The following is a 23831-nucleotide window of genomic DNA, read 5'->3' as shown; positions in this document are numbered from 1 at the left end:
GAAAACGACAAAACAGTTCTGTCTAAAACATCTTTCAAGAGAATGAAAGTGCCATGAAGATTTACTAAAAGTCCGATCTAGCCTGATTGCTTAACAGGGCAGCTGCGTGACCTCTGAGAGCTCTGACTTGACGTTGAGAAGGACAGCTGAGGGACCTCTGAGACCGTTCTTGATGTTGACTTTGTTGTTTTTGTTGGAGGGGGACCTCTAAGACCAACCTCGCACTGGTGATGATGCCCTTAAAAGCACTGATGACTCGCTGAGTTGGCCCTGATGATGCCCTGAATGGGCGCTGATGATGCCCTGAATTTTGGAGAATGTTGGCACTGTTCGCAGGCACTCTTGGCACTTGTAGAATGTTGGCATGGTTTGCTGGCATTGAAGATGTAGACTTGAAGATGGAAAGTTCTTGTAGACTCTGAACAGCTGTGGGACCTCTGAGGCATCCTGTGATTTAGATAGGTACCCTTGAAGAGGCTCGTTTAGTCCAAAGTTTCAGCTCTGGGTCTTATTCTGCCATTCTGGAGGCAGCTCTGGAAACCTTTGAAGCTCTGGAGTCAGCTCTGGACACCTCTCCTGCTCTACCGTCAGCTCTAGTGGACATTTGTTTTTTCTTTTCTGTAGTCGCCAAATATTTAAGATCGAAGTCACATATATCTTTAATTGTTTTCGTTTCCTTTTCCAAAAGTCAATAAATACATCATCTAAAATTGCGTTTACGGCGGATAATAGACAGTTTTTTCAAGAACTGAAGAAAATCAAACAAAACAGAAAACTCAAGATGAAACGGAATTGAAGAGCTCAAGAAATTTGATGTTTTTTTCAGAATAGAGGATCATCGAATAATCTCAAAAAAATCAGCAAATTCGATCAGTTTAACCCAAGCCATGAAGCTAGTATGAAATCAGTAGTGTTTGGAACAAAAACTATGTAATATCTGATTTTTTGTATAAAGAAGGTTAAATAGCTTATAACAACGACGTCAAAAAATCTATTTGAGATTGTTCAGAACTAATTTTGCTGAAAATAGAAAAAACCGTTTCAATAGACAAAGGAGGAAGAAATTCTGATCCATCGAATTATCGGTATATCATTCTGCTACCCATACTTAGTAAGTTCGTATGAGAGGACTCCTAAGTAAAAAAATACATCTACTAATTTGTTAATGCCAAAACAAAAACCGCCAGATGATAGCAAAAAAAATTTAGAGAAACAGCAAAACTTTGAGTCTTTCCCCTTATTGTGTGCGGGCTTACACATTTTTCCATAGCTCCTAAGTATTTTTTTAACGTCATCGTGCATGACAAGAAAACAGTTTAATTCACAAGCTTTTTATTGAGTTTACCGGCATTTCTGGTTACTTTTACCTTGGAGATTTTCTGTGGAATATCTGAAAGTTTTCATTTCTTACATGTATTGTTTCTAAGTTCTGAAATTCTTTGTTTCATATCTGATCAAAATTTGAAATCAGATCCGAAAAAATGATCTGAAATAGATATTTCAGATCTGAAATAACCTTGAAAAACAAAATTTCAGATCTGAAATAAGATCTGAGAAACTTTTTTAAATTATAATTCGAGCACTTCGAGCAAATAATTGAGTTTAATTTTTTGATGTTTCAGCAAAAACACAATTAAGTTTAGGTTAACTAGCTGTGAAAAAAAACCTCCGAATAATTTCCTAAACTGTTTCTTTTTCAAACTAAATTTTTCGTTCAACTGTAAAAAAAAAGTTGTCAAAAACTGTTATAACACATCAAACTTTTTTATATTTTTCATCGGCTATTTATGCATTTCCAAAGTTTATCTCATTCGTGGGGAAACTCATTTTGGCAGTCTCCCATTGGAGATTTTGCTGAGCACCTTCTAGTAGCTAGCAGAAGATGTCAGATACAAAACTATCAAAAATAGCATTATTGAGTCAAAATTATTATATTAGCAGCTCTAAAAAAAAACAAAAAAACCTAATTTCAGATCCGAAATCAGATATAAAACAGATTTTTCCAGATCTGTAATAACCAAGAAAACAAAAATCAATATCTGAAATTAGATTTGAAATAGCCCTTCCTTAAGGCATCCAAGCGTTATTTAATTATTTCACAGCCCAATTCAGATCTGGAATTTAGATCTGAAATAGAAAGTTTGCAAGGTACGGGTACTGTTTCAAAACAGCAGTTAGTTAGCTTCCTTAATTTTCAATTAGTTTCAACTTTTTTGAGAAAAGCCAGGGCGACCTTTCTGAGGTTTACTGATTTTCCAAAATAAAAACCCTTTCCCTGGGAAACCAAATACTTTTTGACCTGATCTTTCCAATTTTAATGAAATTGAATCAAGATTAAATTTCTATTGCTGAGTTGATTGTTATTTATAAAAAATGCAGTATCAAAATTGACATAACCCTATGAAAATTTGGTTTGTACATATTTCAGTGATGTTGATCATAGTGCAATGATATAAACGTTCAGTTCATTGAAGATTTTTCCAGTAATTTCTTTTACTGGAAAAGTACGTTTGCAACACAACCAACTGAGATAAAAATTGATTGAAAGTTATTAGCAAACAACTACCAAAGAACAGCAGTTTACTATATTAAAAATGCTTAGTTGTAAAGATTATCTACAAAATCAAAAACATATGAAAAGGTTATTTAAAAAAACACAAATTGAGTATGCCAGTGAACAATACTTTCATAGTAAATGCACTTAAATGGGCTGAAAAAAGAAAATCAAAAGAACTGGTTGATATTCATTCCAATTTTGTCCACGAGTTGCGAAAGCTGTGTAGTCATCAACTGGGCACATAACAACCATCTTCTCCAACGGTGATACATTTTCGACTTCTTGCAGCCTTGTCTCTTTTACTTCGTCCACTTCTGCCATATCTGTTCCAAGGTTTAGTTAATATATCCAGGAGAATTTTGCCCCCTCGAACTCTCCCACGCAAATATATCCTTCAAGTTGAGAATCAATTGGCATTCAAACCAGACAGCAAGTCTCTGTCACACCAGCAGCAAAAACATACTTGATTGATTGAGGTTTAAGTGTGGTATATTAAAACGAAGATGACGGCGAGGTCAATATTGAATGGCAAGGTGACCGTGATGGCAGTGTGACTACTGCTATTTTGTTGTTCAAACCACAACTCAATGGGAGCGTGGTCTCATTAAACCAATGCAGAAGCACTCTAATAACCCCCTCGATGTACGCTTATTTCAAGCGAAACAGTTTCCATTCTCTTTGTGTTTTTGTAAACGGTTACGCTGTGCCACTTCCAATCACTAGTTTTCCTGTTATCAAATACAGACAGAGCCAAATTGTCAGAAAAGAGGTCAAATTCCGGGACACACTAATGCCATTTAGCAATCCTGGAGTATCCTTGAGTATCTAGCTCTGATTTCTTTTTAAAACTGAATTGAGCTAATTTCTCAACTTTTTTAAAGTAAATTCTACCATCCTTTTCAATCGCTCCGTACATAAAACTTTTACCACTTGCGCTTAAATTCCACCGCTCGTTTTCCTTTTCTCTCAACTCTTTTCACTTCATTGTCCTCAATTCTTCCAATTTTTCAATTTTATCGTTCAGCCCCTCCACCGTAATCGTAATTCTGGGAAACTGTTAATTAAGCATATCAGTTCTCTGGAATCAGCATTAAACAACGCCTTATAACACCAAACACGATTTTTTAGAATAGAGGACCATTTAAAAATCTCGAAAAAATCAGCAAACTCGATCAGTTTATCCAAAACCATAAATCTAGTATGAAGTGAGTAGTGTTTGGAACAAAAACTATGTATTATCTGATTTCGTTAAATTAATTAAGTGTTTAGAATTCAATTTTTTGCAGTTTTCTGAAAACAGAAAAAACCGTTTCAATGGACAAAGCAGGAAGAAGTTCTGATCCATCGAATTAACGGTATATTTCTCTGCTACTCGTTTTTGTTAAGGTCAAATGAGAGGACTCCAAAGTTCTTCAAAAAATTTATGTTGCTAGATAATTCAAAAATGTTAGCTTAGTTTGTTATGGTAAAAACTTTTGACTTTTAAAACGATATGGGAGCATTTCATGCAAAATTTTTGGCACGTGACACATTAGGAAAAAAATTCACAACCAACCAGTGATAACCGAGAGAAAATTTTTCAGACGCCGGGAAAACGTTTTACACATTGATATTTTACTTTCAAAAAGTAATGGTTGAGGCTCAAGGTGTAATGCGTCCGGTATTATATCAGTAATGTAAAACTAGAGCAAAATCTGCTTCCACAAACTTTCCAATTGGCTTGAAAGTTTTTGATTATACTTAAAGCAACGTTATAACAGCAAACTTTGAAAAGTCACGAATAATTTTATATGCTGGTATATCTCAAAAGATACTACGACAGAGAAAACTGCATCACTTTTGAAATGTCACATCTTTGTACACAACTGAACTATTAAAAATGCATAACTAGTTCACAATTAAAAAAAGGAAAAACAACAACATGCTTCAAAAAAACATAAAATCATCAAGTGTTCGTCAACTGAAATTAAATAATCAAGTTGATGACTGCAGGAAACCCTTTTGTTGCTTTGATTTGATAATGGATCAAAAATTTTGTTATATTAAAAAAAGCACAACATTTGGCGGCGTAATTTTTCGATAGAACAGATTTAAGCAACGAAAAATTGGGCAACCTTTTTTACGTGAGCTGTTTTGTTGCTAAATTGATATACTACGAACAAAGCTAAGAGTGCTGTCCATCCAGTCGTGTGCTTCCAGGCGGTATTGAATTTAAATTTTTTCTCATTTTATCAATTTTTTTGCTATTTTTTTATGATTATTTTTAATTATGGCGACAAGAATATGCCCGGCATATTGAGATGAAATTTTCTTTTTGACTTTGTTTACTAATTACGACAAGGACTTGCCCGGCATATAGAGGTGAAAACTTTCTGATTGACTTTGCTAGATAATTAAAAAAGGTTAGCTTAATTTGTTATCGTAACAACTTGTGACTTTTGAAACGATATGGGAGCATTTGATGCAATATTTTTGGCAAGTGACACATTAGGAAAAAAACTCAAAACCAACCATTCATAACCGAGATAATATTTTTCAGACCCCGGGAAAACGTTTTACACATTGATATCTTACTTTCAAAAAGTAATGGTTGAGGATCAATGTGTAGTGCGTCCGGTATTATATCAGTAATGTAAAACTAGAGCAAAATCTGCTTCCACAAAAATTTCAACTGGCTTGATAGTTTTTGATTATACTTAAAGCAACGTTATAACAGCTAATTCTGAAAACTCATGATGAACAATTTTATATGCTGGTATATCTCAAAAGATACTACGACAGAGAAAACTGCATCACTTTTGAAATGTCACATCTTTGTACACAACTGAACTAATAAAAATTCATAACTAGTTCACAATTTAAAAAAAGAAAAACAACAATATGCTTCAAAAAAACATAAAATCATCAAGTGTTTGTCAACTGAATATAAACAATCAAGTTGCTGACTGTAAGAAACCCTTTTGTTGCTTTGATTTGATAATGGATCAAAAATTTTGTTATATTAAAAAAAGCACAACATTTGGCGGCGTAATTTTTCGATAGAAAAAATTTAAGCAACGAAAAATTGGGCAACATTTTTACGTGAGCTGTTTTGTTACTAAATTGATACACTACGAACAAAGCTAAGAGTGCTGTCCATCCAGTTGTGTGCTTCCAGGCGGTATTAAATTCAAATTTTTTCTCATTTTATCAAATTTTTTGCCATTTTATTATGATTATTTTTAATTATGGCGACAAGAATATGCCCGGCATATAGAGATGAAATTTTCTTTTTGAGTTTGTTTACTAATTACGACAAGGACTTGCGCGGCATATAGAGGTGAAACCTTTCTTATTGACTTTGCTAGATAATTAAAAAAGGTTAGCTTAATTTGTTATCGTAAAAACTTGTTACTTTTGAAACGATATGGGAGCATTTGATGCAATATTTTTGGCAAGTGACACATTAGGAAAATACTCACAACCAACCATTCATAACCGAGAGAATATTTTTCAGACCCCGGGAAAACGTTTTTCGACATTGATATCTTACTTTCAAAAAGTAATGGTTGAGGATCAATGTGTAGTGCGTCCGGTATTATATCAGTAATGTAAAACTAGAGCAAAATCTGCTTCCACAAAAATTTCAATTGGCTTGATAGTTTTTGATTATACTTAAAGCAACGTTATAACAGCTAATTCTGAAAACTCATGATGAACAATTTTATATGCTGGTATATCTCAAAAGATACTACGACAGAGAAAACTGCATCACTTTTGAAATGTCACATCTTTGTACACAACTGAACTAATAAAAATTCATAACTAGTTCACAATTTAAAAAAGAAAAACAACAATATGCTTCAAAAAAACATAAAATCATCAAGTGTTTGTCAACTGAATATAAACAATCAAGTTGCTGACTGTAGGAAACCCTTTTGTTGCTTTGATTTGATAATGGATCAAAAATTTTGTTATATAAAAAAAAGCACAACATTTGGCGGCGTAATTTTTCGATAGAAAAGATTTAAGCAACGAAAAATTGGGCAACTTTTTTACGTGAGCTGTTTTGTTACTAAATTGATACACTACGAACAAAGCTAAGAGTGCTGTCCATCCAGTTGTGTGCTTCCAGGCGGTATTAAATTTAAATTTTTTCTCATTTTATCAAATTTTTTGCTATTTTTTTATGATTATTTTTAATTATGGCGACAAGAATATGCCCGGCATATAGAGATGAAATTTTCTTTTTGACTTTGTTTACTAATTACGACAACGACTTGCCCGGCATATAGAGGTGAAAACTTTCTGATTGACTTTGCTAGATAATTTAAAAAGGTTAGCTTAATTTGTTATCGTAAAAACTTGTGACTTTTGAAACGATATGGGAGCATTTGATGCAATATTTTTGGCAAGTGACACATTAGGAAAAAAACTCACATCCAACCATTCATAACCGAGAGAATATTTTTCAGACCCCGGGAAAACGTTTTACACATTGATATCTTACTTTCAAAAAGTAATGGTTGAGGATCAATGTGTAGTGCGTCCGGTATTATATCAGTAATGTAAAACTAGAGCAAAATCTGCTTCCACAAAAATTTCATTTGGCTTGATAGTTTTTGATCATTCTTAAAGCAACGTTATAACAGCTAATTCTGAAAACTCATGATGAACAATTTTATATGCTGGTATATCTCAAAAGATACTACGACAGAGAAAACTGCATCACTTTTGAAATGTCACATCTTTGTACACAACTGAACTAACAAAAATTCATAACTAGTTCACAATTTTAAAAAAGAAAAACAACAATATGCTTCAAAAAAACATAAAATCATCAAGTGTTTGTCAACTGAATATAAACAATCAAGTTGCTGACTGTAGGAAACCCTTTTGTTGCTTTGATTTGATAATGGATCAAAAATTTTGTTATATTAAAAAAAGCACAACATTTGGCGGCGTAATTTTTCGATAGAAAAGATTTAAGCAACGAAAAATTGGGCAACCTTTTTTACGTGAGCTTTTTTGTTGCTAAATTGATACACTACGAACAAAGCTAAGAGTGCTGTCCAACCAGTCGTGTGCTTCCAGGCGGTAATAAATTTAAATTTTTTCTCATTTTGTCAAATGTTTTGCCATTTTATTATGATTATTTTTAATTATGGCGACAAGAATATGCCCGGCATACAGAGATGAAATTTTCTTTTTGACTTTGTTTACTAATTACGACAAGGACTTGCGCGGCATCTAGAGGTAAAACCTTTCTTATTGACTTTGCTAGATAATTAAAAAAAAAGGTTAGCTTATTTTGTTATGGTAAAAACTTTTGACGTTTGAAACGATATGGGAGCATTTGATGCAATATTTTTGGCAGGTGAAACATTAGGAAAAAATTTTACAACCAACCAGTCATAACCGAGAGAAAATTTTTCAGACCCCGGGAAAAAGTTTTACACATTGATATCTTACTTTCAAAAAGTAATGGTTGAGGCTCAATGTGTAGTGCGTCCGGTATTATATCAGTAATGTAAAACTAGAGCAAAATCTGCTTCCACAAAATTTTCAATTGGCTTGATAGTTTTTGATTATACTTAAAGCAACGTTATAACAGCTAATTTTGACTACTCATGAACAATTTTACATGCTGGTATATCTCAATAGAAACTACGACAGGGAAAACTGCATCAAATTTAAAATGCCATAACTTGGTACACAACTGACCTTTTAAAAATTCATAACTAGTTCACAATTAAAAAAAGGAAAAACAACAACATGCTTCAAAAAAACATTAAATCATCAAGTGTTTGTCAACTTAAATTAAACAACCAAGTTGCTGACTGCAGGAAACCCTTTTGTTGCTTTGATTTGATATTTGATCAAAAATTTTGTTATATTAAAAAAACTACAAAGTTTCGCGGCGTAATTTTTCGATAGAAAAGATTTAAGCAACAAAAAATTGGGCAACCTTTTTTAGGTGAGCTGTTTTGTTGCTAAATTGATATACTACGAACAAAGCTAAGAGTGCTGTCCATCCAGTAGTGTGCTTCCAGGCGGTATTGAATTTACTTTTTTTCTCATTTTATCAAATTTTTTGCCATTTTATTATGATTATTTTTAATTATGGCGACAAGAATATGCCCGGCATATAGAGATGAAATTTTCTTTTTGACTTTGTTTACTAATTACGACAAAGACTTGCCCGGCATATAGAGGTGAAAACTTTCTTTTTCACTTTGCTAGATAATTAAAAAAGGTTAGCTTAATTTGGTATGGTAAAAACTTGTGACTTTTAAAACGATATGGGAGCATTTGATGCAATATTTTTGGCAAGTGACACATTAGGAAAAAAACTCACAACCAACCATTCATAACCGAGAGAATAACTTTCAGACCCCGGGAAAACGTTTTACACATTGATATCTTACTTTCAAAAAGTAATGGTTGAGGATCAATGTGTAGTGCGTCCGGTATTATATCAGTAACGTAAAACTGGAGCAAAATCTGCTTCCACAAAAATTTCAATTGGCTTGATAGTTTTTGATTATACTTAAAGCAACGTTATAACAGCTAATTCTGAAAACTCATGATGAACAATTTTATATGCTGGTATATCTCAAAAGATACTACGACAGAGAAAACTGCATCACTTTTGAAATGTCACATCTTTGTACACAACTGAACTAATAAAAAGTCATAACTAGTTCACAATTTAAAAAAAAGAAAAACAACAATATGCTTTAAAAAAAACATAAAGTCATCAAGTGTTTGTCAACTGAATATAAACAATCAAGTTGCTGACTGCAGGAAACCCTTTTGTTGCTTTGATTTGATAATGGATCAAAAATTTTGTTATATTAAAAAAGTACAACATTCCGCGGCGTAATTTTTCGATAGAAAAGATTTAAGCAACGAAAAAATTGGGCAACCTTTTTTACGTGAGCTCTTTTGTTGCTAAATTGATATACTACGAACAAAGCTAAGAGTGCTGTCCAACCAGTCGTGTGCTTCCAGGCGGTATTAAATTTGAATTTTTTCTCATTTTGTCAAATTTTTTGCCATTTTATTATGATTATTTTTAATTATGGCGACAAGAATATGCCCGGCATTCAGAGATGAAATTTTCTTTTTGACTTTGTTTACTAATTACGACAAAGACTTGCGCGGCATCTAGAGGTGAAACCTTTCTTATTGACTTTGCTAGATAATTAAAAAATGTTAGCTTGTTTTGTTATGGTGAAAGCTTTTGACTTTGGAAACGATATGGGAGCATTTGATGCAACATTTTTGGCAGGTGACACATTAGGAACAAATTTCACAACCAACCAGTCATAACCGAGAGAAAATTTTTCAGACCCCGGGAAAAAGTTTTACACATTGATATCTTACTTTCAAAAAGTAATGGTTGAGGCTCAACGTGTAGTGCGTCCGGTATTATATCAGTAATGTAAAACTAGAGCAAAATCTGCTTCCACAAAATTTTCAATTGGCTTGATAGTTTTTGATTATACTTAAAGCAACGTTATAACAGCTAATTTTGACTACTCATGAACAATTTTATATGCTGGTATATCTCAATAGAAACTACGACAGGGAAAACTGCATCAAATTTAAAATGCCATAACTTGGTACACAACTGACCTTTTAAAAATTCATAACTAGTTCACAATTAAAAAAAGGAAAAACAACAACATGCTTCAAAAAAACATAAAATCATCAAGTGTTTGTCAACTTAAATTAAACAACCAAGTTGCTGACTGCAGGAAACCCTTTTGTTGCTTTGATTTGATATTTGATCAAAACTTTTGTTATATTAAAAAAAACTACAAAGTTTCGCGGCGTAATTTTTCGATAGAAAAGATTTAAGCAACGAAAAATTGGGCAACCTTTTTTAGGTGAGCTGTTTTGTTGCTAAATTGATATACTACGAACAAAGCTAAGAGTGCTGTCCATCCAGTAGTGTGCTTCCAGGCGGTATTAAATTTACTTTTTTTCTCATTTTATCAAATTTTTTGCCATTTTATTATGATTATTTTTAATTATGGTGACAAGAATAAGCCCGGCATATAGAGATGAAATTTTCTTTTTGGCTTTGTTTACTAATTACGACAAGGACTTGCGCGGCATATAGAGGTAAAACCTTTCTTATTGACTTTGCTAGATAATTAAAAAAGGTTAGCTTATTTTGTTATGGTAAAAACTTTTGACGTTTGAAACGATATGGGAGCATTTGATGCAATATTTTTGGCAGGTGAAACATTAGGAAAAAATTTTACAACCAACCAGTCATAACTGAGAGAAAATTTTTCAGACCCCGGGAAAACGTTTTACACATTGATATCTTACTTTCAAAAAGTAATGGTTGAGGCTCAATGTGTAGTGCGTCCGGTATTATATCAGTATTGTAAAACTAGAGCAAAATCTGCTTCCACCAAATTTTCAATTGGCTGGATAGTTTTTGATTATACTTAAAGCAACGTTATAACAGCTAATTCTGAAAACTCATGAACAATTTTAAATGCTGGATCATCTCAGAAGATACTACGACAGAGAAAACTGAATAACTTTTGAAATGTCAAATCTTTGTACACAACTGAACTATTAAAAATTCATAACTATTAAAAATTCATAACTAGTTCACAATTAAAAAAGGAAAAAAAAACAACATTCTTCAAAAAAACATAAAATCAACAAGTGTTTGTCAACTGAATATAAACAATAAAGTTGCTGACTGCAGAAAACCCTTTTGTTTCTTTGATTTGATATTGGATCAAAAATATAATTATATTTAAAAAAAGTACCAAGTTTCGCGGCGTAATTTTTCGATAGAAAAGATTTGAGCAACGAAACATTGAGCAAACTTTTTTACGTGAGCTGTTTGTTGCTAAATTGATATACTACGAACAAAGCTAAGAATGCTGTCCATCCAGTCGTGTGCTTCCAGGCGGTAATAAATTTAAATTTTATCTCATTTTATCAAATTTTTTGCCATTTTATTATGATTATTTTTAATTATGGCGACAAGAATATGCCCGGCATATAGAGATGAAGTTTTCTTTTTGATTCTGTTTACTAATTACGACAAGGACTTGCGCGGCATATAGAAGTGAAACCTTTCTTATTGACTTTGCTAGATAATTAAAAAAGGTTAGCTTATTTTGTCATGGTAAAAACATTTTGACTTTTGAAACGATATGGGAGCTTTTGATGCAATATTTTTGGCAGGTGACACATTAGGAAAAAAATTCACAACCAACCAGTCATAACCGAGAGAAAATTTTTCAGACCCCGGGAAAACGTTTTACACATTGATATCTTACTTTCAAAAATTAATGGTTGAGGCTGGTTAATGTGTAGTGCGTCCGGTATTATATCAGTAATGTAAAACTAGAGCAAAATCTGCTTCCACAAAATTTTCAATTGGCTTGATAGTTTTTGATTATACTCAAAGTAACGTTATAACAGCTAATTTTGAAAACTCATGAACAATTTTATATGCTGGTATATCTCAATAGATACTACGACAGAGAAAACTGCATCACTTTTGAAATTTCACATCTTTGTACACAACTGAACTATTAAAAATTCATAACTATTAAAAATTCATAACTAGTTCACAATTTAAAAAAAGGAAAAAAAACAACATGCTTCAAAAAAACATAAAATCAACAAGTGTTTGTAAACTGAATATAAACAATCAAGTTGCTGACTGCAGGAAACCCTTTTGTTGCTTTGATTTGATATTGGATCAAAAATTTTCTTATATTCAAAAAAAGTACCAAGTTTCGCGGCGTAATTTTTCGATAGAAAAGATTTGAGCAACGAAACATTGGGCAAATTTTTTTAAGTGAGCTGTTTTGTTGCTAAATTGATATACTACGAACAAAGCTAAGAATGCTGTCCATCCAGTCGTGTGCTTCCAGGCGGTATTAAATTTAAATTTTTTCTCATTTTATCAAATTTTTTGCCATTTTATTATGATTATTTTTAATTATGGCGACAAGAATATGCCCGGCATATAGAGATGAAATTTTCTTTTTGATTTTGTTTACTAATTACGACAAGGACTTGCGCGGCATATAGAAGTGAAACCTTTCTTATTGACTTTGCTAGATAATTAAAAAAGGATAGCTTATTTTGTTATGGTAAAAACTTTTTGACTTTTGTAACGATATGGGAGCATTTGATGCTATATTTTTGGCAGGTGACACATTAGGAAAAAAACTCACAACCAACCAGTCAGAACCGAGAGAAAATTTTTCAGACCCCGGGAAAACGTTTTACACATTGATATCTTACTTTCAAAAAGTAATGGTTGAGGCTCAATGTGTAGTGCGTCCGGTATTATATCAGTAATGTAAAACTAGAGCAAAATCTGCTTCCACAAAATTTTCAATTGGCTTGATAGTTTTTGATTATACTTAAAGCAACGTTATAACAGCTAATTTTGAAAACTCATGAACAATTTTATATGCTGGTATATCTCAATAGATACTACGACAGAGAAAACTGCATCACTTTTGAAATATCACATCTTTGTACACAACTGAACTATTAAAAATTCATAACTATTAAAAATTCATAACTAGTTCACAATTAAAAAAAAAAGGAAAAAAAACAACATGCTTCAAAAAAACATAAAATCAACAAGTGTTTGTCAACTGAATAGAAACAATCAAGTTGCTGACTGCAGGAAACCCTTTTGTTGCTTTGATTTGATATTGGATCAAAAATTTTCTTATATTCAAAAAAAGTACCAAGTTTCGCGGCGTAATTTTTCGATAGAAAAGATTTGAGCAACGAAATATTGGGCAAATTTTTTTAAGTGAGCTGTTTTGTTGCTAAATTGATATACTACGAACAAAGCTAAGAATGCTGTCCATCCAGTCGTGTGCTTCCAGGCGGTATTAAATTTAAATTTTTTCTCATTTTATCAAATTCTTTGCCATTTTATTATGATTATTTTTAATTATGGCGACAAGAATATGCCCGGCATATAGAGATGACATTTTCTTTTTGATTTTGTTTACTAATTACGACAAGAACTTGCGCGGCATATAGAAGTGAAACCTTTCTTATTGACTTTGCTAGATAATTAAAAAAGGATAGCTTATTTTGTTATGGTAAAAACTTTTTGACTTTTGAAACGATATGGGAGCATTTGATGCTATATTTTTGGCAGGTGACACATTAGGAAAAAAACTCACAACCAACCAGTCAGAACCGAGAGAAAATTTTTCAGACCCCGGGAAAACGTTTTACACATTGATATCTTACTTTCAAAAAGTAATGGTTGAGGCTCAATGTGTAGTGCGTCCGGTATTATATCAGTAATGTAAAACTAGAGCAAAATCTGCTTCCACAAAATTTTCAATTGGCTTGATAGTTTTTGATTATACTTAAAGCAACGTTATAACAGCTAATTTTGAAAACTCATGAATAATTTTATATGCTGGTATATCTCAATAGATACTACGACAGAGAAAACTGCATCAAATTTGAAATGTCATAACTTTAAACAAAACTGACCTTTTAAAAATTCATAATTAGTTCACTCTTAAAAAAAAGGAAAAACTATAACAATATGCTTCCAAAAACAACATAAGATTATCAAATATTTGTCGAATGAAATAAAACAATCATGTTGCTGAATGCAAGAAACACTTGTTGCTTTGATTTGATATTGGATCAAAAATTGATTTTCGTTAAATTTCAAAAACTTGAAAGTTTCGCTGCGTAATTTTTCGATAGAAAAAACTTAAGCAATGAAAATTTGAGCAACTTTTTTTTCCGTGAGCTGTTTTGGTAAATAGATATACGAACAAAGCGAAGACTGCTGTCCATCCAGTCGTGTGCTTCCAGGCGGTATTAATTTAATTTATGAATTTTTTTTCTCATTTTATGAATTTTTTGCCAATAATTATGATTATTTTTAGTTATGGTGACAAGAATTTGCCCGGCATGTAGATATGAAATCTTTCTTTTTGACACTGTTTACTACTTGCGACAAGGACTTGCGTGGCATATAGAGGTGAAATCTTTCTTTTTGATTTTGTAAAGTTTCAGGCAAAAATACATCTACTAATTTGTTAATGCCAAGTAAGTCGTAATTCAAAAGAAGCGTGTTCTCATTGACCTAAACAAAAACCGCCATATGATAGCAAAAAAAAATTAGAGAAACATCAAAACTTTTGAGTCTTTTCCCTTATTGTGTGCGGGCTGACACAATCTTTCCATAGCTCCTACGTTTTTTTAACGTCATCGTGCATGACAAGAAAACAGTTTAATTCACAAGTTTTTTATTCTTAGTTTCCCGGCATTTCTGGTTACCTGTACCTTTTCTGTGGAATATCTGAAAGTTTTAAATTCTTACATGTATTGTCCCTAAGTTCTGAAATTCTTTATTTCATATCTGATCAAAAATTTGAATTCAGATCCGAAATAATGATCTGAAATAGATATTTCAGAACTGAAATAACCTTGAAAAACAAAATTTCAGATCTGAAATTAGATCTGAGAAATTTTTTTTAAATTATAATTTTTGCACTTCGAGCTTTAATGTTTTATTTTTTACTTGAGTTTTATTTTTTAATGTTTCTGTAAAACACAATTATGTTTAGATTAACTAGCGGTAAAAAAAATTTCGAACAATTTCGATAACTGTTTTTTTTTCGAACTAAATTTTTCGTTCAACTGTAATAAAATGTTTTCAAAAACTGTTACAACAAATCAAATTTTTTATTTATCATGCGCTATTTATGCATTTCCAATGTTCATCTCAATCGTGGGGAAATATAATTTTGGCAGTCTCCCATTGGAGACTTTGCTGACTACTTGCTAGTAGCTAGCAGAAGCTGTCCGATCCAAAAGTATCAAAAATAGCAAAACTGAGCCAAAATCATTGGTTTAGCAGATTTAAAATAACCAAGAAAGACTAAATTTTATATCTGAAAAAAGATGAAACAGATTTTTTTCAGATCTCAAATAACGAAGAAAAACAAAAATTCAGATCTGAAATCAGACCTATAATAGCCCTTCCTCAAAGTATCCAAGCGTTATTTAATTATTTCACAGCCCATTTCAGATCTGGAATTTAGAACTGAAAAAGTTTATTCCAGATCTGAAATAGAAAGTTTGCTAGGTACGGGTACTGTTTCAAAACAGCAGTTAGTTTGCTTCCTTAGTGATCAATTAGTTTTAACTTTTTTTTGAGAAAAGCCAGGATGACATTTCTGAGGTTTACTGATTTTGCAAAATAAAAACCCTTTCCCGGGGAAACCAATTTCTTCTTGGCCTGACCTTGCAAATGTCAATGAATTTCAATCAGTGTTACATCTCTATTGCTGAGTTGATGGTTAGCTATAAAAAATGCAGTAACAAAATTGAATTTACTCTAATAAAGATTGGTTTGTATATTTGTCAGTGATGTTGATTATAGTGCATTGAAATAAACGTTCAGTTCATTGAAGATTTTTTCAGTAGACTTTCGTTTTCTGCAGTGTAATTTTGCAACACGACCAATTTAGATAAAGTTTGATTGAAAGTTAATAGCAAACAACTACAGAAGAACAGCAGATTACTATAAAAACTGCTCAGTTGTAAATAATAGCGTAATGTCTACAAAATCAAAGACATATGAAATGTAATTTAAAAACATAAAAGCACAAATTGAGGATGCCAGTGAATAATTGTTCCATCGAAAATGCCGTTAGATGGGCTGAAAATCGAATTTCAAAACAACTGGTTGACCTTCAAACCATTTTTCTCCACCAGTTGCAAAAATTGTGTAATCGTCAACAAGGCACATAACAGTCATCTTCTCCAACGGTGATACAGTTTCGACCTCTTCCATCTTTGTTTCCTTTCCCTCGTCTACTTTTGCCAAATCTGTTCCAAGGTTTATTTTATATATCCGGGAGAATTTTGCACCCTCCCTCTCTCCCACGCATATATATCCCCCAAGTTGAGAATCAATTGGCATCCAAACCAGAGAGCAGTTCTCTCTCACACCAGCAGCAATAACATACTTGATTGATTGAGGTTTCAGGGTGGTACTTGAAGATAAAGATGATGATGATGAGGCCGCTATTGAATGGCAATGTGACTGTGATGGCAGCGTGACTACTGCTATTTTGTTCAAACCACAACATAATAGGAGCGTGCTCTCATTAACCAATGCAGAAACACTCCAATACACCCCTCCATTTAAGCTTATTTCAAGCGAAACAGTTTCCATTCTCTTCTTGTTTTTGTAAACGGTTACGCTGTGCCACTTATGATCATCTTCATTCCTGAAATCATATACTAACAGAGCCAACGTGTCATGAAAGGAGGTCAAATACCAGAGCACACCAAAGCCATTAGGCAATCCTTGAGTATCTAGCTTTGATTTCTTTTTCAAACTGAATTGATCCAATTCCTCAACTTTTTTAAAGTAAGTTCCACCATCCCCTTCAATCACTCCGTACATAATACTTCCATCGTTTACAGTTATATCCCACAGGTCGTTTTCCTTTTCTCTCAACTCATTCCACTTCATTGTCCTCTTTACTTCCAACTTTTCATTTTTATCGTTCAGTCTCAGTACCGTTATTTTGCTTTTTAAAAAATAAAAGCACATCAATTCTCTAGACTCAGCATTAAACTCCACCTTACTACACTCAACAATCTCATCTCCTTTCCAAGTCTCCTTCACTCCAGTCAGAACCTTCTTCTTCTTATCTTCAATTACTGTTTTCTTTCCAGCACTAACACCGTCACTTCTCCCAGTTACAGAGCTTCCTCCGGGAGAACTAGTAATATTGTCAGTCATTCTAGGGCCAGATGTTCCTCTTGAAGTATTGGCGCCCTGGTTCAACTGATTTGGTGAACCATCAGACTTGGAGTCCTCAACCTCGTCTCCGAAAATTCGCTCATAAGTAGCCTCAATTTCAGAAAATTGCGATAAAATCTTCCGTTTATAATTTTGGACATTTGTCATTTGCGCCAACAGGTGATTTCTGACATCGCCGGACTTTTGCTCTATATCTCGCGCCGATTTACATTTCAGAACAGCTTTCTGTGCTCGCTCTGCTGATTGAATCTGGTCAATGCAAGGCTGCCATTCCTGTAGAACTCCAGTCATATTCACACATTCTAACCTGTAAGCTGCAATGCGTGCTTCAACTTCCTTCTGGGGTCTCATGTATATTGACATTGTGCTGACATTGTGTTTTTTCCAGTCACTGTGTTTTTCTTCCCAACACAGAGCACAGATAGCCTCCGAGCACTCGTTGCAGAAGAATCTGACAGATTCAGATGGGTGTAAGTCGCAATAGCTTACTGAAGCTGTTTTGGGTCGCTCTGAAACACAGCCGTTTATTTTCTAAAAAGTAGATCAACGCGAATTGACTACCTTACCTTCGTTTAACAGCTCTATTCATATACATAATGGAAAAATGCTTATCAAAAAATTTAATCCACGAAAATCCAACGACAGTAATATTCTTTTCAAAAAATTTTCTGGCGAACCAGGCTTACAATTCACGTGAACATGGTTTAAAAAACAAAAACAGCAAGTTTTAGTTTTGAATTCTAAGGAAGGATAAAGTCACACTTGAAGACTTTCAAAATTTATCAAATTACAAGATCCTTATTTCTTGGATTTATTGACCCAAAAATAGCCAGAATCTATGTGTTTTAATTTCATGAAACATTAAAACTTACTTGAAGCAAAAACTTGGACCATATAATTCGTGCAATGATTTCAGAAAAACTGCAGTCATATATGAAACTTTTTACTAATGCTTATGAGTAAAATCAGTTGAATGATAAGAAAACACCAATGTCAACAATCATCTGTTAAAAACTAGGGGCCCAACTAAAGCTAGTGATACATTTTTGATATTTTTAGAATATGTTGTACTGATGCGGGATGGAAGTCGTAATTTTGAAAGTTTCAGATATTGGTTTTTACCCAAAACACTAGTGGTTTTGCCAATAAATTAACGGATTCATGAAGGGAAGACTTTTGCCCGGTCTTTCAACTGTACTCAATGTCAAATTTGGCAGGGTAGTTTTCAAGAGAAATGGAAAAATTTTTCGGAAAAACAATAAAAATTTGAAAAATGGACTTTGATAAGGCCATACATCCGGTCTTTATAGAAAAAAAGGTGTAATCGGTCACAAAAATATACAAAGTTTACATTTCTCTTTACATGACTTTTTCTAAAGACACGAAATCGTGCCAGCTTATGCCGAAAGAAGCTTACAACCTGATATTTCGATATAACTGTTAGTCTCAGAATTGGCAGGTACTTTTCGAGAAGGATCAAAAAGTTTCCCGAAATTGTCAAAAGTTCAAATGTATGATTTATCCAAAAATCATACATTTTTTCTCCAAAAATTAAGTCGTACCCGCCTATGCAGAGAAGGGGCATGTGTTTTCTCAATTGAGAAACGGCAACAATACAAAAACTTGACTTTGTAAAAACCAGATAATTTTTTTACGAAATCAGGGCGCAGCCGCTGATTCTACAAGGTTTTCACACTTTTTTTCTAAGTTTTTCAGAGTTTTTAATCCTAGATACGAAGGATGGTTCCCGAGATATATCAAAAATCAAAAAAACACCAAAACGGCAGTTTTTTTGAAAAAAAACCACGGAGTAGCTACTTGTGCAGGGGAGCTTCCCACAAAGCGTTTCTTCGATTGAGCCCAAAACCTCAGGATAGAACTGCGAAGGGCTACATATTAAGATGTCAATCATTTCAGTTGTTACCTATCATTAATTATATTCTTGAGAGTTTCTCATATCACTACTAAGTGTTAGCTGGTACCTGCCTGTCAGTCAATCTAGGTCTGTCTAGTTGTTGACCTCTAGTTCAGTGTCTGAATTATATGCGCTAGCATCAAGTTGAATTTAATCTTAACAATCGTATCGTTTTACTTACCCTTGATATGGCGCAGTCAGTGGATGGAGTGGGGGAAAAAACCCTAGGAATTGTCACTTTCTGACCTCCGAATCAGGCCTCCGAAAGGACACTGATCTCAAACTTGTACTTATGTCTAGGACACGAGGGACAGCGGGCACTGCATAATCAGCACCCACACTTGGATATGGAAACGATCCATTACCCGAGATTTTTAGACATTTGTGTAGCTCTTTTCAAGAAGGAGCGAAATGAAACTTACGAAATGTACCAAATAGTGTCCAGGGAACAAAAGGAAGGGGAGAGTTTGCAGTCTTTCTACACAGAACTCAGTGGAATGGCAGCAAGATATAATCTGGGTACCCAGGAACGAAAAAAGGTGAGGGACATATTCATCTTTAATATGCGGAACAGGGACGCACAGAACGAGCTGTACCGGGAAACAAAAACCCCGAAGGAAGCGCTGAAGAGCCGAGGGTTCTCTGCAAATAATGCGGAACCGATCAGTAACATTCGTGGACCAAGGAGACGAGGAATCCAGAGGGGACGTGGACCACACCAGAATTGGGGGGGGGGGGGTCCGAACGCCAGATCGGAGATGTCATAACTGCGACCAGCCGAATTTCATTCCAGATCACCGACAAAGATGCCCAAAAAGATCCGTCACATGCAATTTCTGCAAGAAAGTGGGGCATTTCGAGAAGACTTGCAAGGGAAAGAGACTGTCACGTGGGGGAACATCAAACGGAATTATCCAAGGTTACGAGATGTTTGAAGGAGAAGATACTCCCTCGGATGAAGTTGGTTCGCAGCATGCTGTCAACTTCGTAGGTTTCGTAAAAAGGGAACACCGCCGCTGGTCATCGGAGAGCTCCGATGATTATATGGTCATGGCGATAGGACGTAAGAAGGAGACACTACTAATTATTGCTGGGCCAAAGCTGAAAATCTACAATAATGGACACCCAATGAATATCTAGATAGACAGCGGATAGCCTATATCCATACTAACACTTGACGACTTGACGAAAACATTGAAAATACTGGAATCGACTTGAAACAGAACAACAAGGAAGACGACTAGTAACAATCGTATTAACTTGTTGGGATAAATCGATGAGGAGTTAGCATGAAACGGATGGAAAACACGAGCGGAAGTCAGGTTCATCGGAAGAACCAGACCCTCAATCGTGGGAGGTGACTTCATGGGGAAACTGGGCCTACAACTCATGTAAGCAGATCCAAGGGGAACAATTTTGAGTATCCAAGGTGCGGAAGCGCATGCGAGAATGAGCAAGCTGGAGAAACAGAAGAACAGAACATGGACACCTGGCAACAATATTTCAGTAAGCTTTTCCCAAAAACTTCAACTAGAACTGGAAAAATTAGGAATGATAAGGTCCAAGACGAATTTTTCAAAAATCTCATACCGGTGCAACGAAAAGGTCGGAGAGTGCCGGTGACACTCCAAGACAAAGTGGATAAGGAGATCGACAAGCTAATGGCCCAGTGACACAGAGAAAAACTACAAGAATGTTCGGATCGATATTTTCTTTCGCCAATTGTGATTACCGTAAAAAAGAACGGCTCCGTAAAATTAGCGCTTGAATCACGAGAACTTAATAAACAGGTGCATGAAAACAAATATCAGATGCCGAATATAGAAGAACTTGTAGATACAATAGGACAACTTATTCCGAGAAAAAACAAGGGTCGTGTTCTTTATCACGATGGATTTAACTTATGCGTACGGGCAACTACCACTCAGTGAAGAACAAGCGTGCATTAAAATTTCTCACTGGTGGGCGGGCGATCGACCGGAACGTACTGGTTTTGGACGGGATTTTACGGATTAACGTCGATGCCGGCCAATTTCCAGCGGGTAATGGACTCAATTTTGAACAAATTTCCTCAAGCAAACGCTTTTATTGATGATATCTTGGTTACAACCAAGGGAACTGAAGTGGAATATCCTTGGTTGAAAAAATTCTTACAAAATTAAATCGAGAAAACATATCATTGAAACTTTGAAACTACCCAAATATGAGTTCGCAAAGCGAGAATGCGAGTGACTCGGACACCGCATAACGGAATCGAGAATAACAACTTTGAAACGGAAAACGGCGCCGATCGACGCACTAGCGGCCCCAAAATTTGTAAAACAAATGAAATCATTTATGGGCTCAATCAACATCCTTCATAAATACCTACAGCCTATAGCAGAACTGTCAGCGCCTTTAAGACCGTTCCTTAGCAAGAAAAACTATTATAAATGGACTGTGTAGTGCAAAAATGCGTTTCGAAATATCCAATTGGGGGGTAGCAAACATCGTCGAAATAAAACATTTTGATATCCATAAGGATATTCGAATTGTATGTGACGCAAGTCATAATGGTCTCTGAGCAGTTCTGGAACAATTGGGTTTCGAAGGGTGGCGCTCAGTCGCATCACGATTTTTAAACGCAGCCGAAAAGAAATACTCCACTAACGAGCTGGAAATGTTGACAATTGTGTGGAGGGCCGAATACTTTAGAAATTATATCTTAGGAAGATCATTTACCGTAATAACAGACCATAAAGCTCTAATTTCACTACTCAACGGGAATAATAAGAAAATTAAAACCCTATTTTCGAGAATAACACGATGGCTAGACAGATTTATTCCTTTGGACTTCGTCAAAAATTATAAACCAGGCGCAAAGATCGGATTTGCAGATTATTTGTCGAGACACCCACGCGAACCCCCAAAGCCTATACGTCAGTACGATAACTTATTCACCGTCAATAAACTGAACTCTATAAGGAAATCCCTTGGTTTCAAGGTCAAATATCAACCCCTTGGTAAACGAAATCGCTTTAAAACACAAAAAATTGGTTCTAATCAATCTATACGGGACTCGTCCAATCAGAATCGAGAACGGGAAACATGCATGCGCACATCAACGGTTGAGGGCGGAAAGTCGTGCACAAGAAAATTGACCAATAAGAATCGATCAATTTCATACCGCATACATCAACAAAACCCAAGGGATATTCAGTGTGCGCTATATATCATTCCCTTGGAAGACGGTCCGTTAAGCCTATTTTACAACGAATAGACAAAAGGATGGAAGCTCAGATTGCTCTTTTCCAATTATCGAAATCGATTAAAAAGTAAATTCTCCAACCAGACTAGATGATAATCTTGATAGTAGCGATGAAATAACTGTTCAAATCCAGAAAATGAAGGCATTACTAAAAATACACGGGATTCGAAAAAAAACATACAGTACGGTCCATTCCTTCCAAATTTTCAAGTGAAATATTTCCAACGATAAACCCTAAATCAACGAGTCTTGTCAATTATTCCACGCAATTGTAAAATTATTTAGAAAACTACAGCCTTACCTGAATTATTTAACTTGGAATTGATTGCTTCCAACATACCTGCGGATATTAACTAACTTTAAGTCAAAGAAGCCTTACAAAAAAAGACAAACCTGGAGGAGCTGATGAAGGTGGCGAAGTACTGGGCTCAATACGCCAACGATATCTCACTCAGTGATGACTGTGTTTGGTTAGACGGAGGACTGGTCATTCCTCTTGCAATTCAAGTACCAATCGAGGCGCGAATTCACTTCTACCACCGTGGAAAGCGAAACATGTTCGAGGCAGCGGAGAATGTGTGGTATCCTTATATGTACCGCAGCCTGGCGGCGAAAGCAACGTACTGTCAACAGTGCACGGATGCGGATAAGAACTTAAAAACGTTGCTACCCAAGGGAGATGTCCGGAAAGTTCCCGAACCAAGGGAACCGAATGAATGTTTACAGTTGGACTTCTGTGGCCCCATAAGTTATTCAAATGAACAGAAAAATTATGTCTTGTTTGCGACGGACCGTTTTTCAAGGTGGTCATCGGCTATGGTTGCTACCACCAATACGTTAGATAAAGTACTAAAATTTTTGGATAAGTACATCAACTAACACGGAGTACCTCGAAGAATCCACGTAGACCAAGGGTCATGTTTTACGTCCAATAAGTTTGAAAGCTTCTGTAATAGCGTAGGCATCGAGCTAATATTCTCCCCAGTAAACAATCACCGGGGCACAGGTTCAGTGGAGAGAACTACAGGAAGCCTCAAAAACTTCGTACTCAGCTATGCAGCCGATAAGGAGCATGAATCTTTAGTGTATGGTCGATAAAGCGTTAGGCGCGTTACGTTTCTCCAAATATGCGTCTAATAAACTGACACCCTTTGGAGCTCACCATGACCGGGAGACGAACACCATTTTCAGTCATCTCACGAAAAACCAAGTCTGAAAAATCTAAACTGGAGTAACGTCCTAAAACAAAAAATGTTTGTGTTTAGACGAAAATGACCCGGAGATGAACGATATAGCGTAC

The 23831-nt window shown here is 34.7% G+C and overlaps 1 protein-coding gene across 1 annotated transcript in view; it reads right to left on the bottom strand.

Moving 5' to 3' along the window:
* Positions 1 to 64: 64 nt before the first annotated feature.
* Positions 65 to 23831, bottom strand: part of LOC134853646 (uncharacterized) — a 30941-nt gene continuing 7174 nt past the window's right edge. Inside the window, exons 3-4 of the mRNA XM_063869651.1 lie at positions 16982 to 17878; positions 65 to 447 (exon numbers count right to left, since the gene is read on the bottom strand). Coding sequence (XP_063725721.1) covers positions 65 to 447; positions 16982 to 17878 — 1280 coding nt within the window. The remainder of the gene's footprint in view (positions 448 to 16981; positions 17879 to 23831) is intronic.

This window comes from Symsagittifera roscoffensis, chromosome 8 (genome assembly GCF_963678635.1).
Source record: "Symsagittifera roscoffensis chromosome 8, txSymRosc1.1, whole genome shotgun sequence".
NCBI classification, from domain to species: domain Eukaryota; kingdom Metazoa; phylum Xenacoelomorpha; order Acoela; family Convolutidae; genus Symsagittifera; species Symsagittifera roscoffensis.
This window is presented reverse-complemented; position numbering and strand designations above follow the sequence as displayed.